Source organism: Salmo salar, chromosome ssa13, assembly GCF_905237065.1.
Source record: "Salmo salar chromosome ssa13, Ssal_v3.1, whole genome shotgun sequence".
Classification (NCBI taxonomy): domain Eukaryota; kingdom Metazoa; phylum Chordata; class Actinopteri; order Salmoniformes; family Salmonidae; genus Salmo; species Salmo salar.
The window spans coordinates 24,106,349-24,126,410 of NC_059454.1; the positions used below are offsets into that span (position 1 = coordinate 24,106,349).

At 42.6% G+C, this 20,062-nt stretch overlaps 1 protein-coding gene across 1 annotated transcript in view; it reads right to left on the reverse strand.

The window, feature by feature from the left end:
* The window catches only part of LOC106566735 (cadherin-4), a 512,548-nt gene that overhangs the window by 81,388 nt on the left and 411,098 nt on the right, over positions 1-20,062 (reverse strand). The window contains exons 6-8 of the mRNA XM_014135075.2: positions 16,039-16,194; positions 7,356-7,500; positions 5,348-5,520 (exon numbers count right to left, since the gene is read on the reverse strand). Of these exons, the coding sequence (XP_013990550.1) occupies positions 5,348-5,520; positions 7,356-7,500; positions 16,039-16,194 (474 nt within the window). The remainder of the gene's footprint in view (positions 1-5,347; positions 5,521-7,355; positions 7,501-16,038; positions 16,195-20,062) is intronic.

The following is a 20,062-nucleotide window of genomic DNA, read 5'->3' on the forward strand; positions in this document are numbered from 1 at the left end:
CAGCTCAGAGTAAATATTTATTGCATTTTCCTTTTCCAAATGGGCGGTAATTTAGAATGCATAAGATAATGTATTTACGATAGCATAGCTGCTGTTTCTTTGTTCCTAAATCTTCCCGCTCTTTCATTCAAGCCCAACCCCCTTCCTTTGTGTAACCAGACATCATACAGGTTCCGTCCACCAGGACGTTTTCTGTATGACATCATTTGTATTCTGTGCATAAGTAATTCTGTGTGATTAGTTGAGGTATTTAGTAAATAAATAATTAAACCCAATTTGGTATTGCTGATTCAACTTGTTAGCCAGGGTTCGTGAAGATAGCCAAGAATTTACAACGTTCATTATGAGACTGAAAATAAGATAAGGGTTAATATTGACTGCTACCGATGTAAAGTATTACTTAGTATTTTAAGAGTTTATTCGGAAGATAACAGCTCTATAAACGTTCTTCCATGGTGCCCCGACTTTCTAGTTAATTACATTTACATGATTAGCTTAATCAGGTAATATTAATTAGAGAAAGAATTTTATAGGTTAGCATGTCATATCACTTAATCCGGCATAGCCAAAGACACGACACTACTGTAAGTCGCTCTGGATAAGAGCGTCTGCTAAATGACTAAAATGTAAAGCACCAATTTATTTTAAGAATGTGAAATGTCAGATAGTAGAGAGAATAATTTATTTCAGCTTTTATTTCTTTCATCACATTCCCAAAATAAGTTGGGTGAATTTAGGCCCATTCCTAAGGAGGAGCTGGAGGCAGCCAAGGCGGAGCGGCTTCATTACGAGGCATTATACGCGCAGATTGGCAAGTGTGAGAGGCAGCCCCAATAAATATTTTTTGGGGGGGCACACGGGAAGAGTGGCTAGGTCAGGTAATAGACCTAAGCCAACTCCCCGTGCTTATTATGGGGAGCAGCGGATCATGAGAGCGCCGGTCTATGCGGAAGTGCGCACGATCTCGCCCATGCGCCCGCACAGTCCAGTGCGAGCGATCCCAGCCCCTCGCAAGTGCCGTGCTAGAGTGGGCATCCAGCCAGGTAGGAGTATGCCTGCACAGCACATCTGGCCACCAGTGCGTCTCCTAGGCCCAGGCTACCCTGCGCCTGCTCTACGCACGGCAGCCATCAGGCCTCTGCACAGCCCAGTTCGCCCTCTGCCAGCACTCCGCTCCACCCAGCCAGGACGGGTTGCGCAGGCTGTGCACTCCAGACCTCCAGTGCTTGTTCATGGCCCGGTGTATCCAGTTCCTGCTCCTCGCACTAGCCTTGGGGTGCGTGTCTCCAGTCTGGTACCTCCAGTACCAGCCCCACGCACCAGGCCTCCAGTTCGTCAGCCCAGTCCAGTACGTCCTGCTCCTGCTCCTCGCACTAGCCCTGTGGTGCGTGAAAATAGTCTGGCGTCTCCAAAGCCAGCCCCACGCATCAGGCCTTCAGTGCACAGTCCCGTCCAGAGCTTCCAACGACAGTACCCCGTCCAGAGCTTCCGACGACAGTTCCCTGTCTAGAGCTTCCGACGACAGTGCCCCATCTAGAGCTTCCGGCGACAGTTCCCCGTCTAGAGCTTCGGGCGACAGTGCCCCGTCTAGAGCTTCCGGCAACAGTGCCCCGTCCAGTGCTTCCGGCGACGTCCTACAGTCCGGAACCGACAGAGACGGCCCACAGTCCGGAACCGAGAGAGACGGCCAACAGTCCGGAACCGACAGAGACGGCCCACAGTCCGGAGCCTGCAGAGACGGCCCACAGTCCGGAGCCTGCAGAGACGGCCCACAGTCCGGAGCCTGCAGAGACGGCCCACAGTCCGGAGCCTGCAGAGACGGCCTAATGTCCGGAACCGGCGCAGCCAGAGTCGCCCTACAGTCCGGAACCGGCGCAGCATGAGTCGCCCTACAGTCCGGAACCGGCGCAGCCAGAGTCGTCCTACAGTCCAGAACCGGCGCAGCCAGAGTCGCCCTCCAGTCCGGAGCTCCCAGAGTCGCCCTCCAGTCCGGAGCTCCTAGAGTCGCCCTCCAGTCCGGAGCTCCCAGAGTCGCCCTCCAGTCCGGAGCTCCCAGAGTCGCCCTCCAGTCCGAGGTCTCCAGCGATGCGCATCAGCCCGAGGTCTCCAGCGAGGCGCCTCAGCCCGAGGTCTCCAGCGACGCGCCTTAGCCCTGAGTCTTCAGCGGGGATGGACAGGTTAGGTTGGGGCTAAGGCCGGAGCCTGAGCCACCACCATAGTGGAGGACTGGGGAGGGGGGGGTGTAGCACAAGAACCGTCGGTGACGGTGGCCACCCTCCCTTCCCTCCCTTTAGTTTGGGATTATTTTTGTTTTGGGGTTTATTTTTGTGTTTTTTGTTTGAGGTGCATCCGGGGTCTGCACTTTTTTTGGGGGGGGGGGGTGTACTGTCACGTCCTGACCAGTAAAAGGGGTTGTTTGTTATTGTAGTTTGGTCAGGGCGTGTCAGGGGGTGTTTGTTTAATGTGTTTCGGGGTTTTTGGTTTATGTTCTATGCTAGTATATTTGTATGTTCGTTCTAGTTTTTCTATTTCTATGTTTAGTTTATTGGGTTGACCTTCAATTGGAGGCAGCTGTTCCTCGTTGCCTCTAATTGAAGGTCCTATTTAGTAGGGGTGTTTTTTTATGGGTTTTTGTGGGTAGTTCCATGTGTGTAGCTGTGTGCCTCACAGAACTGTTTTTCGTTGTTGTTTTGTATTAAGTGTTTATTTTGGTTTTCTTCTAAATAAAAGAAGATGAGCATACACATTCCCGCTGCATTTTGGTCCAATTCCTACGACGAACGTGACAAGACCAGTGGACATTTCTCCAAAAAGTACGATCTTCGTCCCCATGTGCAGTTGTAAACTGTAGTCTGGCTTTTTATGTCGGTTTGGAGCAGTGGCTTCTTCCTTGCGGAGCGGCCTTTCAGGTTATGTCGATATAGAACTCGTTTTACTGTGGATACAGATACTTTTGTACCTGTTTCCTCCAGCATCTTCACAAGGTCCTTTGCTGTTGTTCTGGGATTGATTTGCACTTTTCGCACCAAAGAACATTCATCTCTAGGAGAAAGAACGCGTCTCCTTCCTGAGCGGTATGACGGCTGAGTGGTCCCATGGTGTTTATACTTGCGAACTACTGTTTGTACAGATGAACGTGGTACCTTCAGGCATTTGGAAATTGCTCCCAAGGATGAACCAAACTTGTGGAGGTCTTTATTCAGAGGTCTTGGCTGATTTCTTTAGATTTTCCCATGATGTCAAGCAAAGAGGCACTGAGTTTGAAGGTAGGCCTTGAAATACATCCACAGGTACACCTCCAATTGACTCAAATGATGTCAATTAGCCTATCAGAAGCTTCTAAAGCCATGACATAATTTTCGGGAATTTTCCAAACTGTTTAAAGGCACAGTCAACTTAGTGTATGTTAAAACCTTTTACATCTAGGCGTTCCGCTAGCGGAATCCCGTTCCGCCAGCGGAACCCCTAGCCAACAGCCAATGGGATCGCATGGCGCGAAATACAAAACCTCAAAAATACAATAATTTCAATTTTTCAAACATATGACTATTTTACACCATTTGAAAGATAAACCTCTCCTGAATCCAACCACGTTGTCCGATTTCAAAAAGGCTTTACAGAGAAAGCAAAACATTAGATTATGTTAGGAGAGTACATAGACAAAAATAATCACACAGCTATTTTACAAGCAAGCATATATGTCAATAAAACCCAAAACACAGCTATATGAAGCACTAACCTTTGATGATCTTCATCAGATGACACTCCTAGGACATTATGTTATACAATACATGTATGTTTTGTTCAATGAAGTTCATATTTATATCCAAAAACAGCTTTTTACATTGGCGCGTGATGTTCAGAAAATGTATTCCCACCAAAAACTTCCGGTGAATTTACAAAAATACTCATCATAAACATTGACAAAATACATAACAATTATTTTAAGAATTATAGACACAGAACTCCTTTATGCAATCGCTGTGTCAGATTTTAAAATAGCTTTTGGGCGAAAGCACATTTTTCAATATTCTGAGTACATAGCTCGCCATCACAGCGAGCTATTCAGACACCCGCCAAGTTCGGCGCAAACTAAACTCAGAATTAGTATTAGAAATATTGTATTACCTTTGCTGATCTTCGTCAGAATGCACTCCCAGGACTGCTACTTCCACAAGAAATGTTGTTTGTGTTCCAAATAATCCATAGTTATGTCCAAATACCTCCGTTTTGTTCGTGCGTTCAGGTCACAATCCAAAGGGTAACGCGCGAGCGCATTTCGAGACACAAAAAGTCAAAATGTTCCATTACCGTACTTAGAAGCATGTCAAACGCTGTTTAAAATCAATTTTTATGGTATTTTTAATATTGCGATAATATTCCAACCGGACAATAGTGTAATCATTCAAGGAGGAAAAGAAAAAACAGCGTGCTCGCGGGAACGCGCATATCCAATCTCTTTGTCCCGAGGCAGTCCACTCAGAAACTGAGCTACTATACTCTGCCCAGTGACAAGGGAATGCTCAAAACACTTTCTGAAGGCTTTAGAAAGCCAATGGAAGCCTTAGAAAGTGCAACGTGACAGCACAGATACTGTAGTTTCGAAAGGGACTCGAAAGAAGAACTACATTTCTCAGATCCTACTCTTCCTGGTTGAATTTTTCTCAGGTTTTTGACTGCCATATGAGTTCTGTTATACTCACAGACACCATTCAAACAGTTTTATAAACTTCAGAGTGTTTTCTATCCAAATCTACTAATAATATGCATATTCTCATTTCTGGGCAAGAGTAGTAACCAGTTTAAATCGGGTACGTTTTTTCATCCGGCCGTGAAAATACTGCCCCCTATCCACATCAGGTTAACTTCTGACCCACTGGAATTGTGATACAGTGAATTATAAGTGAAATAATCTGTCTGTAAACAATTCATGGAAAAAATACTTGTGTCATGCACAAAGTAGATGTCCTAACAGACTTGCCAAAACTATAGTTTGTTAACAAGACATTTGTGGAGTGGTTGAAAAACGAGTTTTAATGACTCCAGCCTAAGTGTATGTAAACTTCCGACTTCAACTGTACATACTGCTTCATACTAAATCGAGTGTCTTGGATTTACATACAAAATAATACGAAATGCTCTTAGACCAGGTTGTTCCCAGAGGCAGTTCCAGCACTGCTGTTACCACAGCACAAACACACTGTGTGAAATGAACCTTGACTTTCACATTACATTATCCTCATTCATTATGTGGAGGGCCAGGAGTTCTTCTGACCTTAACAGCAAAATCTCTGGGCCCTACTTTTTAGTGAGAACACATCCCACCAGCTTTACCAGGATTACTGACCTCGCGGTCGAGGCCTGCTGCCACGGTGACAATGTCTCCGGTCTCGCTGTTGATGGTGAACATGTTGGGGATGGGGCTGTGTGGCGTCTGGGAAAGGATTCGGTAGCGCACCATCCCATTGGCCGTGGTGTTGTCATCATGATCGAAGGCTGCCAGGTGCGTCACAAACGTACCTGATGAAGAGGAGGCAACAGTCAGATGAGGCATATATACACAGGGACAGGTACACAAGCACAAAATACCAGTCAAAAGTTTGGACCCTCCTCCTTATTCAAGAGTTTTTCTTTATTTTTAAACCGTAGAGTGAAGGAAAAGCAGCCAACAAGTGCTCAGCATATGTGGGAACTCCTTCAAGAATGTTGGAAAAGCATTCTTCATGAAGCTGCTAATTGAAACGCATTCCAAGTGACTACCTCATGAAGCTGGTTGAGGGAATGCCAAGAGTGTGCAAAGCTGTGGCTACTCTGAAGAATCTCAAATATAAATTGTTTGTGTTAATTCATAGTTTGGGTGTCTTCACTATTATTCTACAGTGTAAAAAATTGTCAAAATAAAGAAAATCCCTGGAATGAGTAGGTGTGTCCAAACTTTTGACTGGTACTGTACATTCATGCACACACTGATCTCTCAATCTCTCTCTTTATCTGTCTGTCCCTGTTTATACTCCTCTCTCTCTCTGTCCCAGTATCTGTTCCTTTCTAATTTCTCCATCCCTCCCCCTCTCCCTGTCCCCCCCGTCTTTGTCTCTGTCTCTCTCTCTCTCTCTCTCTTTCTCTCTCCAGCTGTCTCTTTCCCTCTCTCTCTCCATCTGCCTCCTCTCCTCTCCACCAGTAATTTCCATCCAATTGTTATTATCAGAAATAGTGATATCGTCCCAGTGACAAGCTCCGTCCAGAGATAATTCCAGCCGAGCCACCATTTCAAACTCCATTACATTTCAAAGGAACATTTGTCAATGGGGCAGAGAAGAGAGAAATTCGATTCCAAAGGACTCAGAGAGAAAGGAAAGGAAGAAAGAGCAGAGGAACAGAGTGAGGGATAAAGGACAGACAGAGAGCGGCTTTGAATTTGGTTCCAACTAGGGAGACTATCAATCTTTCACCCATCTCTCTCTCTCTCCCTCTATCTCTCTCTATCTCTGGAGAATCACACTGTGTCACCCATTGCCTGGGTAATTTCATTACGGGGTGTTCTTAGGGGGCTTAATGTGGACCCTTTGTACGGGCGTCTACTCTGTGCCTGACAGGATTAGGGGTCTAAATGAGTCTTTAATTTGAAAACTAATTCAACTCTGTAATTGGCTTCCCATTGAAACCACTGGAGCTCTTAATACCAAAACTATTTTTTTATGATTATTGTTCGGCTGAATGTCACGCATGCTACTGCCAAGGATTGGTGATGTGTGCGTGTTTTTGTGCATGTGCGTGTGTGTGTGTCTGTGTTGGGGTGGCAGAGTTTGTATTAAAATCGCTTAAGGTTGAAAAAGGAGAACGAAAGAGAGAGTTAGTGAGAAAATGAAAGTGCACGTAGCACCTGGACACCTCTTCAGATTTCAGATCACCTCTAGTGCAATACAACCTGGCTCATAAGCCTTTCTCTTCACTGTGAGGGAATAAATCAAATGAGTCAGTGGAGCTGCAGCTAAAGCGTGGTAAATTTAATCGCCGTATCATCTCCAGCCACACCATCCACAGCTTTATGGCCATGCAGCCAACAGTAGAGCTAGCTAAATGAGCACACTGCAGGACTGAAGCACTCCATCTGAGCAAATGCCTCTGGGCTAAATCAAGTGGAATGTGAAACTGAATCAATCTATAAAAAAACACAACACAAACGCTCCGAATGGTATTCTCTACAGGCTCCATTTTTCTCACGCAGAACAGCAAAGTAATGTGCAAAGACTGCTGTAAAACTCACTATTCTCTACAGTGTGATTTACGTAAGAACTTTCTTCTGTCCATGTCAGTGAGAAAGAGACAATGTTCCATCCATCCATCCCTGTGTTTACCTGGCTTGGAGCCCTCGTCGACAGAGCCGTTGTAGACCTGGTTCTTGAACTCAGGCCGGTTGTCGTTCATGTCTATGACATAGATGTACAGGTCTATGGGGCTCTCCACCCGCTCACCATTCATGTTCACTGCATGGGCACGAAGCTGGAGAGGGTGAGAGAGTGAGAGAGATAAAGATTGTGGGTCAATTATGCTGCCATTAACAAACTCAACATGAGTAACATGATATGGTTGATATGCAGTGTGGTAACCAAGGCTATGCACTGCATTTTAGGGCATGTTTGAGAAAAACAACAGGACCTGAGAGAAATAAACAACGTTGCATTTCATAATTGCACAGCCCAATGGGTACCAAGCACCAATAATATATGTGACTCGTTTCAGGAAACTAGGCGTATGTGAACGTCATTTTTTAATTTTTATCAAAATGCGTTTATTATTCTGGAACAACTTTAATTTGCCTTAAAAACAAACTTGTCTGCCATCTGTAAATACCAATGAAATTGTTAAATTACGAGCCCAGTTGGTTTAGCCACAGAAAAAGTGAGGAACCTTCCTGCTAGCCATGATTGGCTGAGATAATAGTTCGGATTGGACTGCCATGTAGCCCGCTTCTGTCTATAACATGAGCTGCTTAGTATGTGTACAGTAGGTCATCCTTTCTAAAGTGGCTTTTTTGAAAGATACCACAAAGAACTCCACAAGTGTTGCTAAGGCTCTCCACTTTCTGGAGGAAGCAGAGTACGATAGCTAAGTAGGTGGGTAAAATTCCGGCATTTGATTGCAAATGTGGAGGGACTCGAAAAGAGAACACAGAAATCTGTAAAACACCTGTCTGGACGACATCTTCAAACTAAGGGCAACCATGGCATCCGTGACAAAGAGGGAGAAGCGTTCATTCATGTATACGGGTAAAAGAGTTTTCAGAAAAATATGGGTTTATTGGTGTTAAAATGCACACTACAAAATTGTCCCAGCATCTCCAACACCTAATTCTCAGGACTAGTTTCTTTAAAGTAACAAACAACAAAATTCCCTCGTTTTAAAAGGCTGGCTTCCCTTCAAAATATGATCTATTATTTTGTTTACTTCTTCTCCTAGTCTTCTTGGATCTCAGTCCAACATTCTGTGGTTGGTTTATTTGAAAGGGAATCCCAAAATCTCTTAATCTTATTGCCCACATCACAAACACAGTGAGTCAATGTGAACTGCTGCTCGACTGTATCCTATCCTAGAGCAACAGGATTTCACACATAGTTTGGGCATATAATTAATATCAAAATCTATACAGACAGGAAAGCCTGTCCAGATATCCTTTCCCTCCCCAGAAATCTGAAAGAAAAATGTTTTGATAAAGAACACTGCAGGAGAAAAATGCTGGTAATATACCTTGGTCATCCGTAGAAAATATGTTAAGATTCAATAAACATCTGAGCTCTGTTTTTACTGCACCCAGGGAGAGGGTAACACTGATCTCTCTTTAAAATCAAGGTGTTATATTTCACTATTTGACCTTACTAGCATGCTTTATATCATCGACAATGATTTATTCAACTTTGTCCCTGTAGACTGCGTGAAATGACAAAGGTTTAGGAACAATTTGTCGATTGAGATGGATCACTAGGAATCAGGATGACATCAACATTCCACTGCAACAGGCAAATATGTAGCCTGTTAGAATGTCTGAGATGACTATCAACAGGACACATGAATGGATGTAGTAAGACCTTCCACCAACCTATCTGATTCTCAGGGTATATGCTTCAAAAGAGAGAACAGAGAAGGAGAGGAGGAGAGGAGGAAAGTAAGGGAGGAGGGAAAGAGATAAATGGAGGAAAGCGGAGGCAAGGGAAGAAGTAAAAAAAAAGGAGGAGGGAAAGAAAAGTGAAAAGAGGAGAAGGGGAGGAATGTATAGTTAAAATCTGTAGCAGCAGAACCTCTCTATTATGAGCTTCTGATCGGACAATGAGAGGGTGTCAGCCGGGGTATCGCCATGACAACTATCTATTAAAAACCTTCTTACCCTCTTGCCAGGAGGGTTGTGGCCTTGTGACAGGAAAAATAATCAGGAGGGCGCACCATCCACTTCCTTTCTCTAAGGCAGGTGAACATCCTCTCCAATCTCTCTACATTCCCCTCCCCTCTCCTCTCTGCACCTCACAAAAATTGCATCACCGGGTCTCCCAAAGGTTAATTTGACTTTTCTTTTTCCTCTGCATTGTCTGATCTGGCCCTGCACCCAATATCCGCACACTGCCATCACTCCCTGCTAAACCGCAGTCTGGGAGCCCACAAAGCTTTATCTCTCTCCCAGTGCTGCGTACGCCGCGCCCACACCCTCATTCAATAACACCGCTAGTCAGAGATTACAAGCCATGTTTAAAGGTCCACTGCAGACGTTTTTTTAAATCTCAATATCAAATAATTTCTGGGTAACAGTTAAGTACCTTACTGTGATAGTTTTCAATTAAAATGGTAAAAAATAAACCAAAATAGCTTCTTAGCAAAGGCAATTTCTCAATCAAGAATTTTGCTGTCTGGGAGTGGAAAACTGAAAATATGCTGTTAGTGGCAGATAGGTTAGGAACTAGGGATGGGTATCGTTAAGATTTTAACGGTATTACTACTCTTACCGATACTGCTTATCGATCCGGTACTTTAACGGTATTCTTATCGGTTCTGTTATTTTTTACAAAAAAACAAGAAACTAATTAAGAACAGAATTAACATTGCTGTATTTTTTTAATGTAAAATAAACAACTATTTACAGCAAAAGAAACAGTAATGTTTTGAACAAATCCCTATTATAGACTCTAATGTTGTGATGATGGAAATGTAAAACAAATTAAATAAACAATATTTTCCTGCAAAAGAAAAGACAGTGGTATAGAGCAACATGGGTGGGGCATGCAGGTAGGCTGCAAAAGGACTAACTGTTCTTAGCAGTTCTTCTGGAGAAAGATCAACATATTTGTCTTCTCTGGGAGAAGTCGGGACCTCTCCTGGCTTATTGTGTTCCCTGCAGTCAAAAATACCCTCTCGCTAGAGGTGGAGGAGGCTTGAGCACAAAGGTAGCTTGTTGCAATGTTTGTGAGGAGGGGCAGAGTAGCTCTCTTCTCCCACCACCACATCACAGGATCTTCAGCCATGGGGATGGGAGGCAGGCCTTTGTGGACCTCTAGGTCAACACGCTCGCTGAGGGTGAGGGACAAGGTGTCCTGTTGGATCGTCAACCTCAACTCCCTGTCCTCCTCTGAGAACAGCTCCTCCAAGGCACTCCTTGTTTTGTTCAATGGAGGGACTGTCTCCTCCATTTCCTCTCCTTCTCCTTCAGACTCCTCCTGTTGCTGGTGCTGTGTGTCTGTCTGCTCCGGCTCCTCTGACAGCCCTGGTGTTGCTCCTGTCACATTGCCCTCAACAGTTGCCTTCCTCAGCCTGTCCCAGGTGGCGTCACTCACCGGCCTCCCTTTAAATCTGGGGTCCATTGCTGTGGCCTCATGCAGGAAGGCTTGAATGTCCTCATCCTGATAGCGCTTGGAGAGGTTCCCCCACACCTTCTCTTTGGACTTTGAATGAGTGCCAACTAGCCGTGACAAAGTTCATAGTGAAAGGCCTACACCCCTTTGCAACAGTGGAGTCCAAGGGTTTTAGGTAACAGTCTGTCAGTATCAAATCAAATCACACTTGAATATTTAATGAAATTGTTAAATGTGGGAATTTGAAAATAATACTTTAATAGATTAAACTGGCTTCTTACCAAGGAGCTGCTGGTTTTCCTTCAAGACTGTTTTTTGGACATCGATGATCTCTTGAACCACACGACCAGCTCTGATTCGGGCTGCCCATTTATCAATGGAAGTCATTTTGTAGATCTTCTGAGCTGCCAGATTCAATGAATATGCAAAGCATCCTATTTTTAGGATGTGTAGACTCTTGATGGCAACATCCATATTGCCAGCATTATCAACAGTCACAGCTACAATCTTCCTCGGCTCAAACTCAAACTATTCCAGAATGTCTGAGATCTCCTCTGCCACTACTTCGCCAGTTTGCGATTTTTACACTGCCTTGGTGTGGAGGACCTTCTGTTTTACACTGCCCTGGCTTGTGTAGTGCACTGTAACAGTGAGATAGGGGTCCGGACAGAGGCTGGTCCACCCGCCTGATGTGATGGCCAGCTTTGGCACGTCCTTCAGCTCAGTGATCACATTGGCCTTTTCAACACCATACCAGGTAGGAATTAATGTGTCACTAAGGTAACTCCAGGAGGGAGAGGCTCCTTTGTCTTCTTCAACCTTGTGTTGTGTTTCGGGGTCGTGACTAATCGTAGATCTTAGCTGCAGCGCATGGTCTTCTAGTCTAGTAAGTTCTTTCTTAACTCACATGCTTTATAAACTCGGGTCAAAAGGGGGCGTTTCCGTCTTCATGACACGCTCTATGGGTTCCCTGGGGCGTAACTAGTTACAAGGCAAGGTATTAGAATTTATTATGATCTCATTTAGACAACTAAAATCACAGTCTTATCATCACAAAACACAGTATTATCGTCTTTAATTTGGATATTTTCTACACAACGTAAAGTATCTAAACATCATATACACATTATGAAAACTCTTCAAGTTACAATGTTTTCGTTAAAAGGTCCTCATTTAACTTTTAATAACATCATTATTCCCACCCATTCGGATTCAGATTATGAAATATATTGTCTCAGAATCCATTTATTTGATGTTCTAGTTTTGGGCTGTAAAGTCTTCATAAGGCACAAAGACATTCCAGACACCCAAACTAGGTGCCATAAAACTCCCACCTTTAACCCTCTACCCCTCTGTGGGAGAGAAATATCTCTGTAGAGCTGATCCACTGTAACCTGATCCTCAAAGGCCAGTCATGACAGGAGCAATTTGTAATTGCTCTATCCATTTTTGGATTTACAGTTGAAGTCGGAAGTTTACATACACCTTAGCCAAATACATTTAAACTCACTTTTTCACAATTCCTGACATTTAATCCTAGTAACCATTCCCTGTCTTAGGTCAGCTAGGAACACCACTTTATTTTAAGAATGTGAAATGTCAGAATAATAGTAGAAATAATTATTTATTTCAGCTTTTATTTCTTTCATCACATTCCCAGTGGGTCAGAAGTTTACATACACTCAATTAGTATTTGGTAGCATTGCCTTTAAATTGTTTAACTTAGGTCAAATGTTTCGGGTAGCCTTCCACAAGCTTCCCACAATAAGTTGGATGAATTTTGGCACATTCCTCCTGACATAGCTAGTGTAACTGAGTAAGGTTTATAGGCCTACTTGCTCGCACAAACTTTGTCAGTTCTGCCAATAGATTTTCTATAGGATTGAGGTCAGGGCTTTGTGATGGCCACTCCAATACCTTGACTTTGTTGTCCTCAAGTCATTTTGCCACAACTTTGGAAGTATGGTGGTTTTGGAGCAGTGGCTTCTTCCTTGCTGTGTGGCCTTTCAGGTTATGTCGATATAGAACTCGTTTTACTGTGGATATAGATACCTTTGTACCTGTTTCCTCCAGCATCTTCACAAGGTCCTTTGCTGTTGTTCTAGGCTTGATTTGCACTTTTCGCACCAAAGTACATTCATCTCTAGGAGACAGAACGCGTCTCCTTCCTGAGCGGTATGACGGCTGCGTGGTCCATGGTGTTTACACTTGCGTACAATTGTTTGTACAGATGAACGTGGTACCTTCAGGCATTTGGAAGTTGCTCCCAAGGATGAACCAGACTTGTGGAGGTCTACAATTTTTTGGCTGATCTCTTTTGATTTTCCCATGATGTCAAGCAAAGAGGCACTGAGTTTGAAGGTAGGCCTTGAAATACATCCACAGGTACACCTCCAATTGACTCAAATGATGTCAATTAGCCTATCAGAAACTTCTATAGCCATGACATCATTTTCTGGAATTTTCCAAGATGTTTAAAAGCACAGTCAATTTAGTGTATGTAAACTTTTGACCCACTGGAATTGTGATACAGTGAATTATAAGTGAAATAATCTGTCCGTAAACAATTGTTGGAAAGATTACTTGTGTCATGCACAAAGTAAATGTCCTTACCGACTTGCCAAAACTATAGTTTGTTAACAAGAAATCTGTGGAGTTGTTGAAAAACGAGTTTTAATGACTACAACCTAAGTGTATGTAAACTTCCGACTTCAACTGTATACACTAACGTTCAAAAGTTTGAAATTTCCTTGTTTTTGAAAGAAAAGTACATATTTTGTCCATTAAAATAACATAAAATTGATCAGAAATACAGTGTAGACTTGTGGTCAGACAGAAACAAAGACCTTTATTCTGAAACTTGTCAGTCTATTCTTATTCTGAGAAATGAAGGCTATTCCTTGCAATAAATTGCCAAGAAACTGAAGATCTGGTAAAACGCTGTGTACTACTCCCTTCACAGAACATAGCAAACTGGCTCTAACCAGCATAGAAAGAGGAGTGTGAGGCCCCGGTGCACAACTGAGCAAGAGGACAAGTACATTAAGAGTGTCCAGTTTGAGAAACAGACGTCTCACAAGTCTTCAACTGGCAGCTTCATTAAATAGTACCCTCAAAACACCAGTCTCAACATCAACAGTGAAGAGGCAACTCCGGGATGCTGGCCTTCTAGTCAGAGTTGCAAAGAAAAAGCCATATCTCAGACTGGCCAATAAAAATGAGGATTAAAATGGGCAAAAGAACACAGATACTGGACAGAGGAAGACTGAAAAAAGTTTTATGGATAGACGAATCTACGTTTGAGGTGTTTGGATCACAAAGAAGAACATTTGTGAGACACAGAAAAAATGAAAAGATGCTGGAGGCGTGCTCTGTCAAGCATGGTGGAGGCAATGTGATGGTCTGGGGGTGCTTTGGTGGTGGTAAAATCATTATTTATAACCTTGTCAACGTCTTGACTATATTTCCTATTCATTTTGCAACTAATTTCATGTATGTTTTCATAGAAAACAAGGACATTTCTAAGTGACCCCAAACTTTTGAATGGTGGTGTATATGTAGATATAAAATATAATCTTGTTTCATTCCGATGTTTGTAAGCATTGTAAATATAAATAAACACTAAATAACCTCATAACATGGTTAAAACAATACTGTTTATATCATGGATCGTCAGTCCTTGCATCCATAGCATGGTTATATTTTTACAGCCCAATCCTTCAGCTTTTTACCAAAACGGAAGCAGGGCAACCATTTTGTTATTGTTTCATCTGTGGATTTGCAATTTAAACAGCTGCATATTATCAAGATATCATTGTGTCACCAACAAAAAGGTAAACAATAGGCCTATAGAAAATGCAGTAAATGCCATTCATTTTTCAAATGTAAATAGCCCTGTTCAGTAGTGCTCAAAGTATGTCATTCCATGAGCTGTGTTTCTTTTTCAACTCAAATCAATGAGTCCAATCAGTCCTCCATGACAACAAAATCATAAACAACAGAGTAGGGCTGGCTAATAAGTCCTTAGTTTTGGGGTCATACTCAGGTAAAACAATTTGGCTAATCTGTACTTCAATATTTCCAAGTCCTATTCTTGAAGATCAAGGGGTATAACATTTATTGGAATGACTGGAATTCTGATAGACTTTGGTTTTTAATGTAAATATATCATTTAATCATATTATTATATGTAGTAGAAAGCGATGGGTTAGAAGAAGCCTACATAACCAACCCATAAAGTAAAATTGAACATCCATATATGGCCAGCTATGTAAACTTTAACATTGATTTATCATGCAATAAATGTCGGATGTCTTCTTCTAATGCCTCCTCAGGGGAAAGTAATCTAAAAGTAATGGAATGTAATCATTATATGTATCAACAATTATTTTTTCTTTAATAAAAAAAGCTGGATGGTAGTTTCATAGCTTACGTTATTTTAGTCTTCCTTACATAGAGTACAGCTTATATAGCTTCTGAGTCAGAAGTTATGACTGTGTGGCTACATTTGGTTCTTTGACAGAGACACATCCAGCCTGGGCTTTAATCCAAGAACCCGTCACCAAGCCTGGGCCTTTCTTAACAAATCACCCCATTGATCCTGCATCCTCCTGTGCATACATCTGCCCAGTTCAGCCTCTCAATGGAAAGCTGGGCCTCTGAGTTCAACAAATAAACAAAGACATGTCAAACAGAGGGAGAGATGTGAGGAGCAGGGAGAGAGAGAATGTGAGAGATGCAATTGTGGAGAGAAATCAACAAGCATAATTCCAACAGTAGCTACATCAAAGTGGTATATTAATGATAATAATTAGTTGGTGTTAGCACGGAGCTTATGGGCAAAATCCCACATGTGCCACATACTGAAGATGTGTGTGTAGGTTGCATGGGAAAATTTAGTCTGCTAAGCATATTATTAACTTTACAGCACCTGAGGTGGACGCTACTCTGGTAATACTGCACTGTGTATGTGTGTGTGCGTGTCTGCGTGTGTGTGTGTGTGTGTGTGACCCACAGTGGTTGAGTCATTTTCATGGTCTGTACGAGCGTTTGTACTTGTTAAATGTCATGTGGCTGTAGCCACCACTCCTCACCCTTCACTCTCTCAATCAATAGTCCATCTGGACAACGGGCCAGCCTGTCACCAACTCATTACAGCGCTGTGTATGTGTAGTTGTGTGTGTGTGTGTGTGTGTGTGTTACTCACATGGTATGATGATCTCCTCTCTCTGTCCAGCGGCTTGGTGACGAACATCTTGCCGGCGACAGGGTCGATACTGAACACCTCATTGGGTGGCTGGTCGGCTCCCACCCCTGTGATGCTGTATCGGATGGAGATGTTCCGGTCCTGGTCCGAACGGATCTGCAACAAGACACACAGACACAGAATGTCCGTTTTTACTCTGTGGTCTACTGCTGTTTCTGAAATGGGTTTCATCTTTCATAACACATTCAATCATTGAGTAATATGGGAGATTGGAGAAAACCAAAGCCTTGACAGATCTGTTTGTTCCCTAGTGGTAGATGCTGATGCTGCGTACAACAATAATATCACACATTGATGTTACACACATAATCCAGTGTTTTCCACAATAGTATCCAGCCAGAAACTCCCAGGACAAAATGTTTTGCCCGAAGGCACTCTATTTTGGTGGCCTCTGGTACATTCTAATATTCCAACCCGAAATACACAGCAACATTATTGAATACTTTATCGAATTTACCTCCCAGATTGGAATATGTGGTGTGGCATTGTGTAGAAAGACATGACTTTTCAATTTAAATTACTGAAAATGTATGAATTCAGTGTATTGTTTGTTGTTTTGGATATCGTTTAGGTCTAGGCCTATATGTTCAGTACTATTTTGTAATTAAAAGAATATGAAACTTTTTTAAACATTTAACCTGTCTCTCTTGAGATTAAAGTCCTATTTACAGTTTTACTGCAAGATATGAATTACCACAATGATGTTTGTTCTTCAAATTATGATTTATTCAAACAGAATAATTAAGTAAATAGCCAACATTATATTAAAGGTTATATCTTATGTATTATATCTTTCCGATTTTACATAGCCTGGATTAATAAAGAATTATCATTAGGTAGGACCCTATGAAATCTATTTTATGTTTTGGCTGACCCCCCCCCACACACACACACAAATTCCATTTTCTCTATTTTTTGTTTTTCACGGTTTCAGTTTTTCCAAAATTTTTCAGGTTTTCGCTCTCTCAAAATCACACCTTCTAAATAGAAAAACAACACAATTGGATGTTTGAAGTCCACAACAATGCTTAAACCACATCAGGAGACCACTTTTGAGGTCTGGGAAAAATCTGAGAAATTTAGATTTTTGGTTGAAGTTACCCTTTAATTCAAGTGTGCACTTAGCAAGAAGCTGTTGTTTAGCAATGTTTTTGTAGCTCACATGTGATGGTAGAGTTTGCAAAACAAAAACTCACTGGATTGATTAAAACAATCATGATATCATTCTGCCAGGTAAGCATAGGCTACTTTGTAGTTAACATTTAATTGAGACGGTTTTTGGGAAAGCCTTTCCATCTACCAGAAGACTGTTTTTATTAGCATCATCACTAACAGCTACACAAAGTGCAGCACAAACAAACAGGGACTTTCTCATTGCCTCTTCAGAATGTTGCAGAAAATATGAATCACTGATGCATTCTGTTCACTTCCTTTCCCTGTCATCGCTCGCTTTGTGACTGACAGGCGCAAATTCTATCAATAGATTGCTAGAAGATGCATATCGTTCATTCTAGCGGGACAGGGCTCGACGGACTACCGAATAAAAATAAATAAAAAATAAATAGCCTAGTTAATATGAAGTGGAAAAAGTATGAGGCTGAAAATGAGTCTGTAACCGGCTAATTAGCCGATGACCAGCGCTAATGGAAAACACAGCATAATCGCCACTTCATCCATTGGTGTGATTGGTAAGGTGTTTATTCCAGGACTAGATCATCATATAGAAGCTGGGAGACCAATGATAGGGGACAATCATCACATATTATATATTCATCAGAAATAGACATATACGCACACACACACACACACACACACACACACACACACACACACACACACACACACACACACACACACACACACACACACACACACACACACACACACACACACACACACACACACACACAAACAAACACATCCATCATAGCTCGGCAGTCACAGCTATAGCAGTGGATTTTATTAGTGCTATAGAATGGTGCACAACCCAAGTATTTCAAACAGGAAATTCACTATTTCTCTTTCTTTCAAGGGATTGAAAAATAAATCAACAAGCATTTGGCAAAGATAATTTTTCTTCTGCTTGACAATTGGAGATGTAAACAGCTCTTACAGGGACTGTGCTTAGAACACTGTCACAACATGAGCAAAAAAGAAAAATAAGAACATTTAAATGTCATCTTGTAAACACCAGGAAAGTAACAGCAAACAAATGAAGAATAAATAGTTTCAGAGAAAAACAAAGATTAACCTAAGGAGAGAACAGCTGGAGATATATTACACACGACTGTACAAACACACATGTACACACACACATATTCACTGCTTTCAAGAGCAGAAGAGCTATTAAGTACATTAAGTACACTGCACAGAGTGTGATTTGGGCTGAAGTGCAGAGCAATTGGGCTTCATTTGAAGGGGTCTTTCCTTTAGCTCACAAATAAGGTCCTAGTCAGCCCTCCAACCTCCTTCCATTAGAGTAAAGGGTGCTAGTGCTGCTATTTCAGCATGCCTCAATAACACACAAACACACACGCACGCACGCACGCACACACAGTCCTCCTATCCTCCACCTCGTCTCCAATCAGTGATTATTCCAGGAGAAAGCCATGAGTGCTCCTAAAGAGAAAGAGTCCCCCAAAAAGTTGTCTCCATCTTTCAGCACTCATGGTACCAATTTGGCAGTCCTTTTGACACACCAGGGAGAGAATGGCCTGAGACTAACAAGGACCAGGGAAGGACTAGGACATATTGTATCAGACAGGTGTCATCCAGACTACTCCTAACACCACTATAACAACCTGTCATCATCGTCCTCATCCTCTTCTCCTTGCACTCTCCACTGTCAATACGCGGTAATAATACCATCTCCTACATCACATCCTTTCATATGCCAAACACACACACACACACACTCACTCACTCACTCACTCACTCACTCACTCACTCACTCACTCACTCACTCACTCACTCACTCACTCACTCACTCACTCACTCACTCACTCACTCACTCACTCACTCACTCACTCAGAGAGATAAATTCCCTGATTCTTCCACTGTGAGGGAATACATCAAATGAGTCAGCTAAAGCGTGGTACATTTAATCGCCATATAATCTCCAGCCACACCATCCACAGCTTTATGGCCTGCAGCCAGCAGTAGAGCTAGCTAACACACAAACACACACACACACACACACACACACACACACACACACACACACACACACACACACACACACACACACACACACACACACACACACACACACACACACACACACACACACACACACACACACACACACACACACACACACACACACACACACACACACACACACACACACACACACACACACACACACACACACACACACACACACACACAGGGAATGGGAGAGATGAAATGGACAGAATGTAAAATTACTAAAGATAAAATGTGAAAAGTGGACCACACATGTTCTCCTTCTGAAAGATCAGAGGAGCTGTCAGAGGATCAGAGGACAGAGTACTAATGCAGTTTGTAGGAGCTGCTTCTGGTGTGTGTGTGTGTGTGTGTGTGTGTGTGTGTGTGTGTGTGTGTGTGTGTGTGTGTGTGTGTGTGTGTGTGTGTGTGTGTGTGTGTGTGTGTGTGTGTGTGTGTGTGTGTGCAAGGCCTTACGTTAGGAGCAGTGAAGTACTTGAAAGCTGACGGCTAAGATAATTAACAAGTTGTTTTTAAGCATTGGCTACTAGTACTTCAAAGATGTACCATCCTCAAAACAACAGCAACAGCAAACAGAGGAGAGAGAGAGGGAGCTATAAGTGTATCTAGCAGCTGGGTTGAACTCTCTCCATCCTACTATTCTCTGCTCATTTATTTGAGGCATCAAGTCGGGGCTTGAGGATCGAAACCTCACCGACTTCTTACGTTGCTTCCAGTCCTACAAGGCACATGGAGCGATTACACACTCCACTGCCAA